The sequence below is a fragment of the Zonotrichia albicollis genome, chromosome 21, assembly GCF_047830755.1.
Source record: "Zonotrichia albicollis isolate bZonAlb1 chromosome 21, bZonAlb1.hap1, whole genome shotgun sequence".
NCBI lineage: Eukaryota > Metazoa > Chordata > Aves > Passeriformes > Passerellidae > Zonotrichia > Zonotrichia albicollis.
In genome coordinates, this window is record NC_133839.1 from 4,688,123 (window position 1) to 4,700,946 (window position 12,824).

Consider the following 12,824-nt stretch of genomic DNA (forward strand, 5'->3'; position numbering starts at 1 on the left):
TACTCACTTCTGAGATAAGGATGGGCAGGGGAGACTATTTCACTTCTGTTTTTTTAAGGTTTAGAAGCACATCCATTGGTGCACTGCCTTTTTTTTCCCTTGCACAGCAAAACACTACATTCCTCAGATTATTTTTTTTTTTCTTTTTAGTAATTCTTTTTTTTCACAACACCAGCAGGCACCAGCATTTCTGCTCATCAAGGCTTTGGGCCAAATGAAGCACAAAACTGCAGCTGTGTGAACCAAGGCCCCCACAGAGCTGCTCTCCTGGCTGATAAATGTGTACCTCAGTGTGGTGCTGCTCGCCCAGAATAGTTTATTGAAGGAAAGATGCATTTAAATAGGGCACAGTGGTAGCATGTTAATCTGCCACAGATAATAGTTACACTGCAGTGCATTTATTTGTTGCCATCAACAGCGTAGTTGCAAATTTGGGGCCACGACAGACAATATAAAAGCTGATTTTATAGTGGCTGCCATGCTCCAGCAAATTGTTTGCTACTTGTCCTACAACATGTTTGCAACAGGTGATTTTTATTTTTTTTTTAAGCCCATATACTTTTCCTGCTGAAACAGCAAAGGGAAACAGGTTGGTGAGCTGCTGCTGCTCTAGCTGGATGTTTGGCAGTTAAAGGGATTGCAGGAAAAATGCTGGAAGAAGATTTTGGTGGGATTTGAGTGTTTTTTTCCCTCTCTTTGTTGTGCTCAGCCAGTGCTGAAGGAGTGAGCACACAAACACAGCTGTGTGATGGCGCTTTTATCAGGGCAGCTTCCAATTTCTCCTGCTGTAATGTACTGGGAAAAGCTTGTGGAGAAGGGAGGTAAGACAGGAGGAGGTTGGTGATGCTGAGGCAGCCCAGGGCACCCAGCTCCCCTTCCCTCCTGAGCTGCTCCCTGTGCTTGCCAAGCCTACCAACTTCTACATTGCTATTCACATTCTCTGCTTCTCTCTTTTGGTGGGAGGGGACACTTGCCCAAGGCATGTGACAGCAATTTGAGGAGCCTTTCTCATCTTGAATATGTGTTCTGGGGAAGTGATGATGATTACTGGGCTGTGCTGCAGTTCATGACATTGTAACTGAAGGCATTTTTCCAATTTTATGGCAGTGCAGCTCCTCTCCTTCTGCTTTCTTTTAAACATTTCTCCTGTTTCCAAGAACTTCTCCACACAGGAGACTACTGTGGTCCTGAATAATTAAAGCAATATTATCTATGATAATATGTACCTCTGTAATTTTCTGTTCCCGTGGATTTATTTTTTTTTTTGCAATAAACAGCACAACTACTAGCAATAACATTTCCTGGAGTGCTTGAAAAAAAAAAATTAAAAAATTAAAAGGAAAAAATTGAAAGCTGGTGCAGTAAACTGAGCAGTTGGTTACTCCAGCCTGTTCCTGCTTACAGAGTTCAAACAAAGTGTCTGTCATCTGTTTCTCACTCAGAGGATTAAGAAAAATAACAAAATAACACCACCCTGTGAGGCACTGGTGGGCCAGGACACTGCAGTCAGCGCCTGGGGCTCTGTCTTGCCTGCAGCTCTTCCAGTCTGAGATTTCAAGGAGAAAAGGGAAAAAGAAAATCTGCTGTCCTTCTCCCAGGGTCTGCACATCCCCTGAAAAAAACTCGACTGAGATGATTTTACAGAGCTCTGCTTGCTGTGGTGCTCCCACACAGTGTCATGATCATCTGCCAAACGAGGTGAAATGGAGTAATTAAGGATTATGTTGAAATAGTTTGGCTCCTGCTCTGTATCTGGAGGAAGAGCTTGTCTGGTCATACGTATGTGTTTGGTTTTTAAAGATTGTGTAATAAAGGAAAAATTGATCCAATTAAAAGTGCATTGCAAACGGCTCATTTTCTTATTAAAACACTTCATCTTCTCCCCTCGGTGGCAGATTGGATTTTACAGCCAGCAGGGATTAGATTGGGAGCACAGTGGCTACGAGACCCTTTTATGTGTCAGGTTGCCAAGGAGAAATCTGATCCTGGCAGGCTCGTGGAACTTTCCCTGACACTTCCCTACCCACCTTTCTAAACAAATGCTGTGGTTTTGTACCTTAACTCACACTGCCTCAAGGGCAGTATCTCCTTTGTCACCTGATGGTTCACAAGTCTGGTTTGAGTTCACTGGCTCTGGGAGCTCAATTGTATTTGGGAGCCTGGTCTGCAGGAACCTTTAGTTTTCCTTTCCTAGATGCAATCAGGTGCATTAAGAAAGCTGAAAAGCCACTTTTTAGCTATTAAAGGACATAATGGGTTTCCCTTATATGTGCTTGGTCAGAAGTGGAACACATAGAATTTCCTTGGTTTTGAGATCTGTCCCTATGCACAACGATTCTATTACTTTTTTAACACTCTTAATTGCTTGGTTTATGTCATCATTTTAAACCCTCAGATTACAACATTTTGTTCAGAGGAGGTAAAAACAATTTAGCTGGTTGTAATGAAATTTAGTTTAGACTAAAACATGTGCTGTGAGTCATCTGCTACCTGTGTCCCTGGCTCATCCATGGTCTGGTGACACAGCCAGCTGATTGGACACATCAGGAGCCATGGGCTCACCTAGAAAACCTCAGACTTTGCATTGTGAGGGTATAAAATGCTTGGGTTTCCTCTGTTTGTAGTCCCCCTCCTTGGAGGCACCAGCTCAGGCTGTTCTTGTGATGTTGCACCATGACTGAATTATTTTCAGATCAAAACTCTGCCATGGGAGCTGAGCTGGTGAGGAAACCTGCTGTGACTGAGTGTGGTGGGTTTGTAGCTGTGAAGGTGCCTCGACCCCAGCTTGGGTGGTGCCAGAAGTGCTCCTGGATGGTCAGCAAGGACATTTTCCTCAGCAGATACACCCACAGCACATGTAGGTTTTCCCTTCCCCTCCCTCTGCAGCCACGTGGCTGATCTGGATAAAAGATTTCATCATTTGGGCTCATCTCAGCTCTTTAAACAGGTATGAATTTCTGGTTTATCAAACATTATTCAAGCCTTTTTATGGTGCTGTTAGATCTACCCTGCAGCTTTATCACAAGTTTTGATTTCTTAGGGCAGAACAGCTGAGCCATGGACATTGTTCTGGGCAAAACCAGGAGCCAGGGAATGAAGGGATGAGGAGCAGAGCCTGTTCCTCATCAAAGAGGGCAGAGCTACAAAAGTGAAAATAAAGCCAAATGCTTTGAGTTGTTCCTATTGTACAGCTTAAGTGATTTTTCTGGGTCGTTACTCAATGTGAGGATTTAAAGTTATTTCATTTTGCACAACTAATTACTCAACTTGCCTGGCAATTCTGGATTACAATGAGAAGTGCACAAGGTCATTTAGCAGACTTACTCACAGCACATGTTTTAGTCTAAACTAAATTTCATGACAACCAGCTAGAGTGTTTTTACCTCCTCTGAACAAAATGTTGAAATCTGAGGGCTTGAAATAATGATATAAACCAAGCAATTAAGAGTGTTAAAAAGGTAATAGAGTGGTTGTACATAGGGACAGATCTGAAAACCAGGGAAATTCTGTGTGTTCTACTTCTGACCAAGCACATATAAGGGAAACCCATTATGTCCTTTACCAGCTAAAAAGTGGCTTTACAGCTTTCTTAATGCACCTGATTGCATCTAGGAAAGGAAAACTAAAAGTTCCTGTGGACCAGTTCAATCTTAATTGTGTTAATGGCAGTATCAGACCTGAAGGGAGACAAATGGAGCCTTGAAAGGACAGGAGGGAGCCCCAGGCCTCACTCAGAGGAATATGGACTGCTGTTTTAGCAGAGCTCCAGGCTCTGGCCTTAATTTTGTGAAGGATATTTGTGAAGATCTCCTATCAAAACTGCTGAGTTCACAAGAAAACATGAAAACTGTGACCTCTTACAGGTAAATGGAGTTCATAGAGGGTTGTCCAAGAGAAGAGAAGCAAGCACTGGGGAGGGCAGGGAGCAGAAAGGCTCAGGGAATGTGACAGGACCTACCAAACACAGCCCCTCCATGGAATATTCCCATAAATGATCAATTACTGAGAGGGAACATGAACATCTCCCATCTGCAGCAGCCACAGGCTGAGCTTGCTGAGCATTCACTGTAGCCAGGGAACCTCAGCCAAGGAAATTCTATCTAGAGATCATAGGAAATTCAAGAAAAACAAACATTTCCCTCACTGCAGACCTAAAGTAACCTCCCAGCTGGGCAGTGAAACCCTGTGGATCTCCCCATCCAGGCACACACATCCTGAGCCCATCAGCATCCCTTCCTGCTTCCCAGCTGGGCTTCTCCAGTGGGAATAAGCAAACTGCAACAGCTCTTGCAGAAATCTCACCAGGGCTGTCAGATTTTGCTCTCAGAGCAGCTCTTCCTCTTCCCTAAGCAAGCTCTTCTTCTCCTCACCAGCCAGAATGAGGAACCACAGACCCACCAGCTCTCTGATGAACTTTTATCAGAGAATGAAGTGGTCCCCAGCAGGGGGATTTGCTGGATGGAGGGATCACTCTCTTGCCTGATGTGCAATTTCTGAGTCTCTGAGGTGGGGTGACTCCCAGCCTCCACCTCCAGGTTTATTATTATGGCAATATATGATGAGGAATGACCCAGTTTAGGTCAGCTGTCCTGGCTGTGTCATCTCCCAACACCTCATCCACCCCAACCTAGTGACTGTGGGGACAGAATGGAGAAAAAGAATTGTGGATGCCATGGAGGCACTGCTGTGCAGCAGCCAGCACTCCAGGGTGTTCTCCACACTGGTTTCTCCAGAAATCTGCAGCACCACTGTGACCAAGCTGGTTCCCTCCATCCCACCAGGCCCAGCACATTCTTACACACAGCTGGAGCTGGCTGGGGACATCATGTTTGTCCCAGCTGCCAAATGAAGGTCCTCACACAACTGCTACCAACTTAATGAGGCACCGTCAGTGTTAAATGCTGGCTCCACCAGGGAAGAAAAGCAATGCAGGCTCCCACGGCACAGATCAATGGCTGGGTCCATCTCAAGGTCTCTGCTTGGAGGCCACTCAATGTGTTACAGCATTGCTTGGCTGCACAGAGCCAGAGCAAGCAGCCCAAAAAATGGCCTTTTAATCACTCTGTATGAAGCAAAATTGGAGTTTGCCTTGGTGTGGTCACAGACTGAGGCTGTTCCTGTGAGGGAGCCTGGGGGAAGCTCCCAATCCCGCCCTGAAGGAGCACAGTGCTGGCTGTGCTGCAGCTGTTCCACCATGCCTGTCTGGCTCTCCATTGCAGGATTCACTCCTGCAAACCCTTGGGAACAAGGGCAGGCTGCTCTGGCACCTCATTTCCCCCATATCCTCCTGCAGGAGGAAGGGAACACTTGTCACTGCCCCAGCAGAGCAGGCTGCCCGCTCTGTGCTGTCCCAGAGATGTGTCCCTGTGCCTGCCCCGGCAGGAGGGACAGCTCTGCAGATCCTGACCCTCCTCACAGGCTCTGGGCAGCTCCAGGCCAGCTCAGAGCCAGAGCCTGTGCTGGCACCAGCAGTGAGAGCTTCTCTTCAAAACCATGTTTTCAATTAGGGCCCTACGCACAGATTGTGCCTTTATTGTTGGAGGCCTCCTCCTGAGGCCTGGAGATTGATTTATGAAGTTGATTAAAATATTAAAATAATTCTGTGCAGTGCTGCAAACACCCTGTAATGTGCATTTTTCTCAGAGTTGGTGCCGTTCCAATTAGCTCGAGACTCTCTTCTCTCCCTCCTCTTGTGACCAGTTTTGTCCACTAACAAATTCCAGTTATTCTGGCCCTACTTTTATATTTATTAGAGCTGATGCATATGTGTGCTCACTGAGCAGCTCAGAACGGGCTGCTGAGCAGCGGGGAGCCCGGCAGGCCAGAGCTGTTCTGAGTGGAGAAGGCATCCAGAACTGTCTAGCTGGAGCTATTTATTCCTATCTGCCTTATGTCGCTGGCAAAATGAGGGTAAATCAGTAGAGAAGCTGGGAATAAAATCCATCTACCATGAATAGCAAATTCTTTCTCTTGGCTAACTGGAATTTCCCTGGGACAGAGCCCTGGGTTTCCCATGACACTTTCTCTGTCCACAGGCTAATCTCTCCAAGAGTCCTGAACATCCTCAATGTCCTTCCAAGAGCATTTTCTGGCCATCAAAGAGCTGAATACAACACTGGGTCACCTCTTCACTGCCCAGAGTCCCAAAGTTCAACCTCACCAACCCCACCAGCTACCAAAGCCACAGATGGAGCCAGGAACAAAACACAAAGTCAGGGACAGCACCTGGTGCCCAAATGCTGAATAATCAGGAGTGAAAAGTTTATGTCCAGGCATTACATGCAACCCCTCAGGGGATCCCTGGAGTACCATGAGTGCTTTGGTGCTTCACAGGCACTGGGAAAGGATGCTCTGGATGCCCCACAAATGCCAGGGCAGCCAGGCACAGCTCCAGGAGTGGGGGCAGGACCCAGGTGGGGAGCGAGGGATCCACCTCAGCCAGCTGCATACCAGGACTAAAATGGGAATTATTCTGTCACTGAAGCCCTGTGCCACCCCAGGGCTTTGTGGCTGAGCCCTGAGCCACTGCTGCCTCTGACATGGCGGAGATGGGACTGAAGGAATGGGAGATATTTCACCACCACATCAAGCACTGTTCATGTCCCCCCTCATCCCAGCATCATGGAACAGCAGCAATGCTTGTGCCAGGCCTGGACTGCAGCAGCTGCCCCTCATTCCCACCTCTCATTCTCCTGAGAAACCCTTGTCTGGGTTTGGTTTGGTCCCAGCTGATGGCACTAGGACCATGGGATCTGCTCCCCACCAACACATTTGCCCCTGGATTGCAGGGAATGCTCCCGAGTGATTAATAACACCATGAGTACATAAACAGCCCACCTCCACGTGCCTTCTCCTGCTAAACAGGGGCATTGCTATGGCAAACTTCATTTATCACTATTTAAAACCCAAACAAACGAGCACAGGCTGTTATAAATACGCTTACAAGACCAGCTACACTGGGGAAACAGAGAAGAAAATGAGCCAAGAGCAAGGGAGGTGGTGTGTGGGAGAACACCTCTCCTCTCTGCTGGGTACCAGGGGGTGAGGCTGCCACCAGAGCAGGATGCAAGTGCCCTGATGACCTCTGTCACCATCAGCCCTAAGGTGGGCTCTGTGATACACCACAGATATTTTTTGAATAGAAAAATATCAGATCCAAGGCATATCCCCAAATCCCTGGGGAGAGAGATGAATTGGCAAATGGAAGGCTACAGCGATAAGGGAGTTTTTATAAACATAACCTAATTGTATTACTTCAAAGTCCTGAAGTTTATTGCCCTGTTTAATGATGTGTCTCGTTATTTATGGTGTAGCACAATGAGTCTGCTATTGATTTAATGCACTTCCTTAAAGACTGTCATTGTCACAAGCAATAAAACAAAGCCATTCTGAGACAGCTCATTTATGTCACATCTCCATCAGCTGACCCTGGCATGGGAGGGCCAGTGTGGGGGGAAGGGGGTCACCTTGGGCAAGGATGGAGCCAGAGGGTGGAAGCTGAAGGGCAGGAGCAGGCAGGGTGGCTCAGAGATGACATGTGCCAGCTGACACTGAGCACTCAGTTTGGGACAAACCTCCTGCCTCCATGGTGATGGTGTATGCGTGGGAAAGGGGGTGATGGATGAAAACCAGCACGTGACACCTGATGTTCGTGCCCCTGCCCATTGCCATCCCCCTCCTCACCTTTCTGGTACTGGAGCCAGAGCTGCTGCTGGACCTTCTTGCTGGGGAAGTGGATGGTGCAGCTGAACTCGGAGCCGTACAGCGCCTCGGCGATGTAGTGGGAGCCAAACTGCTGGATGAAGGAGAGCAGCTCCTCCCGGCTGCTGTCCTTGTTCAGGATCTTCAGGATGTTTGCAAAGCCTGTGGGAGGGAGGCAGGGGGTGGGCAGGTCAGCCAGGCAGGGCTGGCAGCAATAACCCAGGGGAAAGGAGCCCCAGAGGTCATACAAGGCCCCACAGTGGGAATCCACAAAATCAGAGGGTTTTGGGAAAGCTGCAAAAGGCAGGCCTCAGAGACAGCAGAACTGTGAGCAGAGCTATGCAGCAGCCATGAGATAGGTCAGCAGAAAAAAATATTTAAACTGTAGAAAAGCAAGGGCAAATAGAACAATGATCTGTATATTAATGCTTGTCTAGAATAACTCTCTAAACTACAGAAAGTTCATCTAGAAAGATGTTAGGAAGTTTGAAGCTTAATAATGGAGCTCTGTGTGTTGTGTTTAAGGCTTACAAGCAGGTATTGTATTCAAAATAAGCAAGCATTGTTTTAACCAAAGGTACGTGTGCTTACAGTGGTTGGATAGAACTACTGTCAATGTGCTTTTGCTTTGTGGGATTGGTCAAGAAGCTTATAAAGTGAGTTGTAACATTAAGTTTTTTGGTCTGCTGCCTGGGATGTGAGCTGCTGGCATCTTCCCATTGTCATAATCATGTAATGAGACTGATGCTGGAAAATAAAACAGCTCAAGGCAGTTCCACAGCAGCCCTGTCCCGTTTGTGGTCTGTTAATAGCCCCCCTTGCTGGCAATACCCCACATGGGTGCAGTCCCTCCTTTTTTGCCTGCACCTGATCCTTTGGAACCTACAAGTTGTTATTACCCCAGGCTGTGGCTCTGACTTCTTTCTATGATTCCTCTCCCTAAGAAATTTCTCAGATAATTTCACAGGGATGTGCATATGAACATGTGCACGCACACACAAACACACACAAAACCCCCATCCTTGCCAGCTCCTCTGCTCTCCAGCCTGCTGGCACATCATGAACACTCTCCCCAGAGGATGTGCTTGGCCTTTCTTTGGCTGTATCCACCATAAGAGATGTTCCATCCTTAATGCAAACACCCAGCACAACTGGGAACTATTTTTAGGGAATTTGGAGTCAGCCCAGAGGGACACACAGGGCTGGGCTGGTGGCAGCTCCGTGGATGTGCAAAGGTCAAGGCATCACTTGAGCAACATCCATGGGGACAGCAGGGACCTCTGGCACGGGACAAGGACACGATGGACCCCTGCTGCCCTGTGGAGGTGAAATTTCCAGACAATGGTGACTCCACAGCACTTCAGCATCACTTAGAGCAGGCTGAAAGCACCGTTTTGGTTCAGTGCTGGAATGGAAACATACTGCGAGAAAATACGTCATAGCTGTCACCAAAATGAGATTATCTGGCTGGTTGGTCGGTTGGTTTATTGAAAGAGAAGGTTGTTCTAATAAAAAAGCCAGAAGAATTCATTTTGAGCTGAACCCACATATTTTTTTCAGCTCTGAGCAGGTTATTTCATTTTGGGGCTGTGCAGCCTGTTAGCACTAAATCTTTTTTTTCCTTTCTCTCACCATTTAAAACCTCGTTGATTTTTAAATAAAAAATGCTATTTTGAAACGAAAAGGCAAAACATTTCAGGTCGCAACAAAATGTTTCAGCATTCCTGAAACAAAATGTGTAGCTGTAAAAACGTGGCAGTGAAATGTTTTGACATTTGCAGGATCCTCCCACCCACCCCTTCTTCATCTGTGACTCCCTGCTTTATATGACCTGCTTTTCCAAGTGCTTCAGTTCCTTTTGAAAACCACCCTTTTTTAAGGGATTGGCTGTTTTTTGTACATATAGATATAAACAGACACCCCAAAACAAATCCTTCCTGCTCATTGCTTACTGGCTTGACCTCACCTCTTGCTGCACAAACTCACTGCCTCAGTTTCCCTCCTGTAAAAAAGGAGGTGAACCTCCCAGCACTGGGAACAGAGCATGGAGCTGGGAAATGTCAGTGGGATGCTTGGGGCAGAAAACCACCACCCAGCCATGCAGACACACATGTCCCTGCCCCTGGAATGCCTCACCTGCAGAGAGTGTGATGGAGCTCAGCTTCACCCTGTAGAGGTTGCTCCTGACCCGCCAGTGCTGCACCATGGGGTACCCCATGGCCTCGTCGTACTTGATGTCCCCTGCAAAGGCAAAGCAGGAGGGTGACACTGCAGAGCACGCTCTGGGGAGTGCTGAATGCCCCCTCCCACCTTGCTGTGTGCTGCAGGGGTGAGAAATGGGGTGGTGGAAGGGCTGGAGAGCTCACTGGTGATGCCCTGGGGTACCTGGAGCAGCATTGGGATGGCTGTGACTGCTCACAGGGATGGCGATGCTGGGATGGACTCACACATCCCCCAGATTATTTCTGCCTCTGGCACAAAGTGGGGGATGATGCCCCTGAGGAGCCACACTGGGGTCCAGGCTGGGAGAAGGGGTCGCCCTCCTGTGCTCCTGTTGTCCCTCCTGTGCTCTGTTCCCCGTTTGCAGCTCGTACCTGTGAGGAGCTGCAGATCAGGGAGGGGCTCTGACAGGACACCACGGCACTGCTCCTCCACGGGCAGGGGGATCACCAGGAGCCCATCAGCCAGCTGGGGGAAGTCCTTGATGAAGTTATTCTCCCTGCAGAGAGAAAAAGACAACTGCAAAGCAACGATGCAGAGCACGGCAGGGCAGCAAGGCCGAGCAGCCCTGGTGGCACCAGGACAGCGGCTCAGGAGGACAGGGGACATCCCCTGGAGCAGGAGATGGGGTGTGCAGCCTCCCCAGCAGCCAGCCTGGCTGTGCAGCCCTCTGAGATGATGCTTAATGAGCTCCCCAGGGACTGCAGCTCCATTAGTGCTCCAGAAATACAGAACAGCTCTCAGCCTGGGGACCCGGCCACTGGGTTTGGCCCAGATTCTCAAAGTGGGCCCTGGAGAGGAGGCAAAGAAAGAGGAATGGCTGCTACACCCCAAAACTGCCCCTTTGCACACCTGCAGCACCTTCATGTGGACAGTGACCAAGCTCTGCTGGGGCTCCCCAAGCACCATCATCACCTCTATATGTTTCACCCCCCACCAGTGACTCACTCTCCAAAAGGCAGAAAAAGGATATTTTACATACAGACACAAAAACTCCCACTCTGGTGTACAGCTCACAGCACAATTTCACCACACATGCAGGATCTTTTCTAACCTTGGCAGGTAAAACACTGTATAATAGGCCCCTAATGAATTGTTTCTAGAACAAGGGTAGCAGGGAAATGATTTGAAATGGTGAACAGACAGGTCTCTGGGAGACCAGCCTCCCCTGGAAAGGGAAATGCCTCGCGCCTGCGCCGAGGAAACAGGAGGGGGGATTTTAAATATTGATCTTAGAGCCAAAATATAGGCCAGGAGGCTTTGCATCCTCCAGGTGTGGAGACAAAAGGGCAGCAGAGCAGAAGAAAGGGAGGTTCCTGCAAAATCAGGTCAGCCCCAGGAGCTTGGGGGAGGTTCAGACTGGCACAGCCTGCCCCAGCTACATTTTTTGTAATATATTTTCCTTTAAACAGCTGCTGATTTCACTCACCTACCCTGGTTTTACCCGCTGTAGCCCATCCCTGGGGGGATGATCCATCATCCTGTGGTCATCTCACAACTGGGGACACCCTGGCCACCTCCATGGGTCCCAGCACAGGGAGATGCTGATTTCAGGGAACACTTTCACTGTTCTGGAGCCAAGATGTGGCCACTGCAACCTGCACCAGAGGTGAGCAGGAAGCCGCAGCCCAGTGCAACCAGGCTGGGGATGTTCCCAGCCTCAAGGCAGGACAAGAGCATCTGAAGGTAGGGACATGAGTGGGGCACAGGAACTGTTCAAGGCCACACTGGATGGGGCTTTAAGCAATATGCTCAAAGGTGAGGTGTCCCTGCCTGTCACAGACATCTTATATGGAAAATTCTTTCCTTAGGATTTTTCCTCCTGAGAAGCTGGGAGGCCTCAGGGACAAAAGGTAAACAATGATTATCTGCTGCTGTGGAATGCAACAGGTGCATCTGTGATTGATCCATGTTGGTTGTTTCTAATTAATGGCCAATCACAGTCAGCTGGCTTGGACAGAGAGCTGAGCCACAAACCTTTGTTATCATTCTTTCCTATTCTATTCTTAGCCAGCCTTCTGATGAAATCCTTTCTTCTATTCTTTTAGTATAGTTTTAATGTAATATATAAAATAATAAATCAGCCTTCTAAAACATGGAGTCAGATCCTCGTCTCTTCCCTCATCCTCAGACCCCTGTGAACACCATCACACCTGCCCATGGCAGGATGGTTGAAACAAGATGATCTTAAAGGTCCCTTCCAATACAAACCATTCCATGATTCCCTGGCAGCCTGTCTCATGCTACGCCCCCATTTCAGAGCCACCAGCAGCTGATTGCATCTCAGGAGTATCACTTTCTGCACTGTCTCAGTGCAAAAAAGGAAAAAAGTGATTTATTTTTTCTGAGGGGAAAAGTCTCTCACTCCCAGCATGCTCACAAATCTCCAATTGATCCCGCTAGGCATGGAATCCCCATGGTGGAATGTTCTGCTGCTCTGAGCCCTTTGCTGTCACAGCAATTCCAAATGGGGAGCTGCAATTACTGCTGGAGCCGTGTGGGTGGTGGGAAACTGGGCTGCAAAATAAAGCAAGTTGGTAGGGAACAGGGGGAGAAGCATGTTGGTGTCTCTGCTGCTCTGCCTCAGCAGAAAAGGGAAAACATCAGTGCTGCCAAATCCCAAAGCCATGGAGAAGAGTGATGGAAAAGCAAGATGCAGGGGGATCCACTCTGCAGGAGTGCAGGGCCAGGTGTGGGGGGGTCACAGGGTTATTGCAGGGGGACCAGGCAGCATGCAGACAAACCTGCCAGCCCCACAACATCCTCCTGTGGCTCTTGTTCTGCCCCTGGCATCTCCCCAGTGCAACAGCTGCCCAGGACTCACTGGAGCAGTGAGCACACAGCTCTCTCCAGTGTATGCACACAGAATCCACTCTCCAGCACTCTCCTGGTGGGGATCTGAG

General features: G+C 48.5%; 1 protein-coding gene across 2 annotated transcripts in view; it reads right to left on the reverse strand.

Moving 5' to 3' along the window:
• The window catches only part of ASTN2 (astrotactin 2), a 352,662-nt gene that overhangs the window by 115,647 nt on the left and 224,191 nt on the right, over positions 1 to 12,824 (reverse strand). For both annotated transcript variants that reach the window (XM_074556304.1, XM_074556303.1), the window contains 3 exons: positions 10,296 to 10,420; positions 9,838 to 9,942; positions 7,684 to 7,863 (listed from right to left, as the gene is read on the reverse strand). In XM_074556304.1, coding sequence (XP_074412405.1) covers positions 7,684 to 7,863; positions 9,838 to 9,942; positions 10,296 to 10,420 — 410 coding nt within the window. The remainder of the gene's footprint in view (positions 1 to 7,683; positions 7,864 to 9,837; positions 9,943 to 10,295; positions 10,421 to 12,824) is intronic.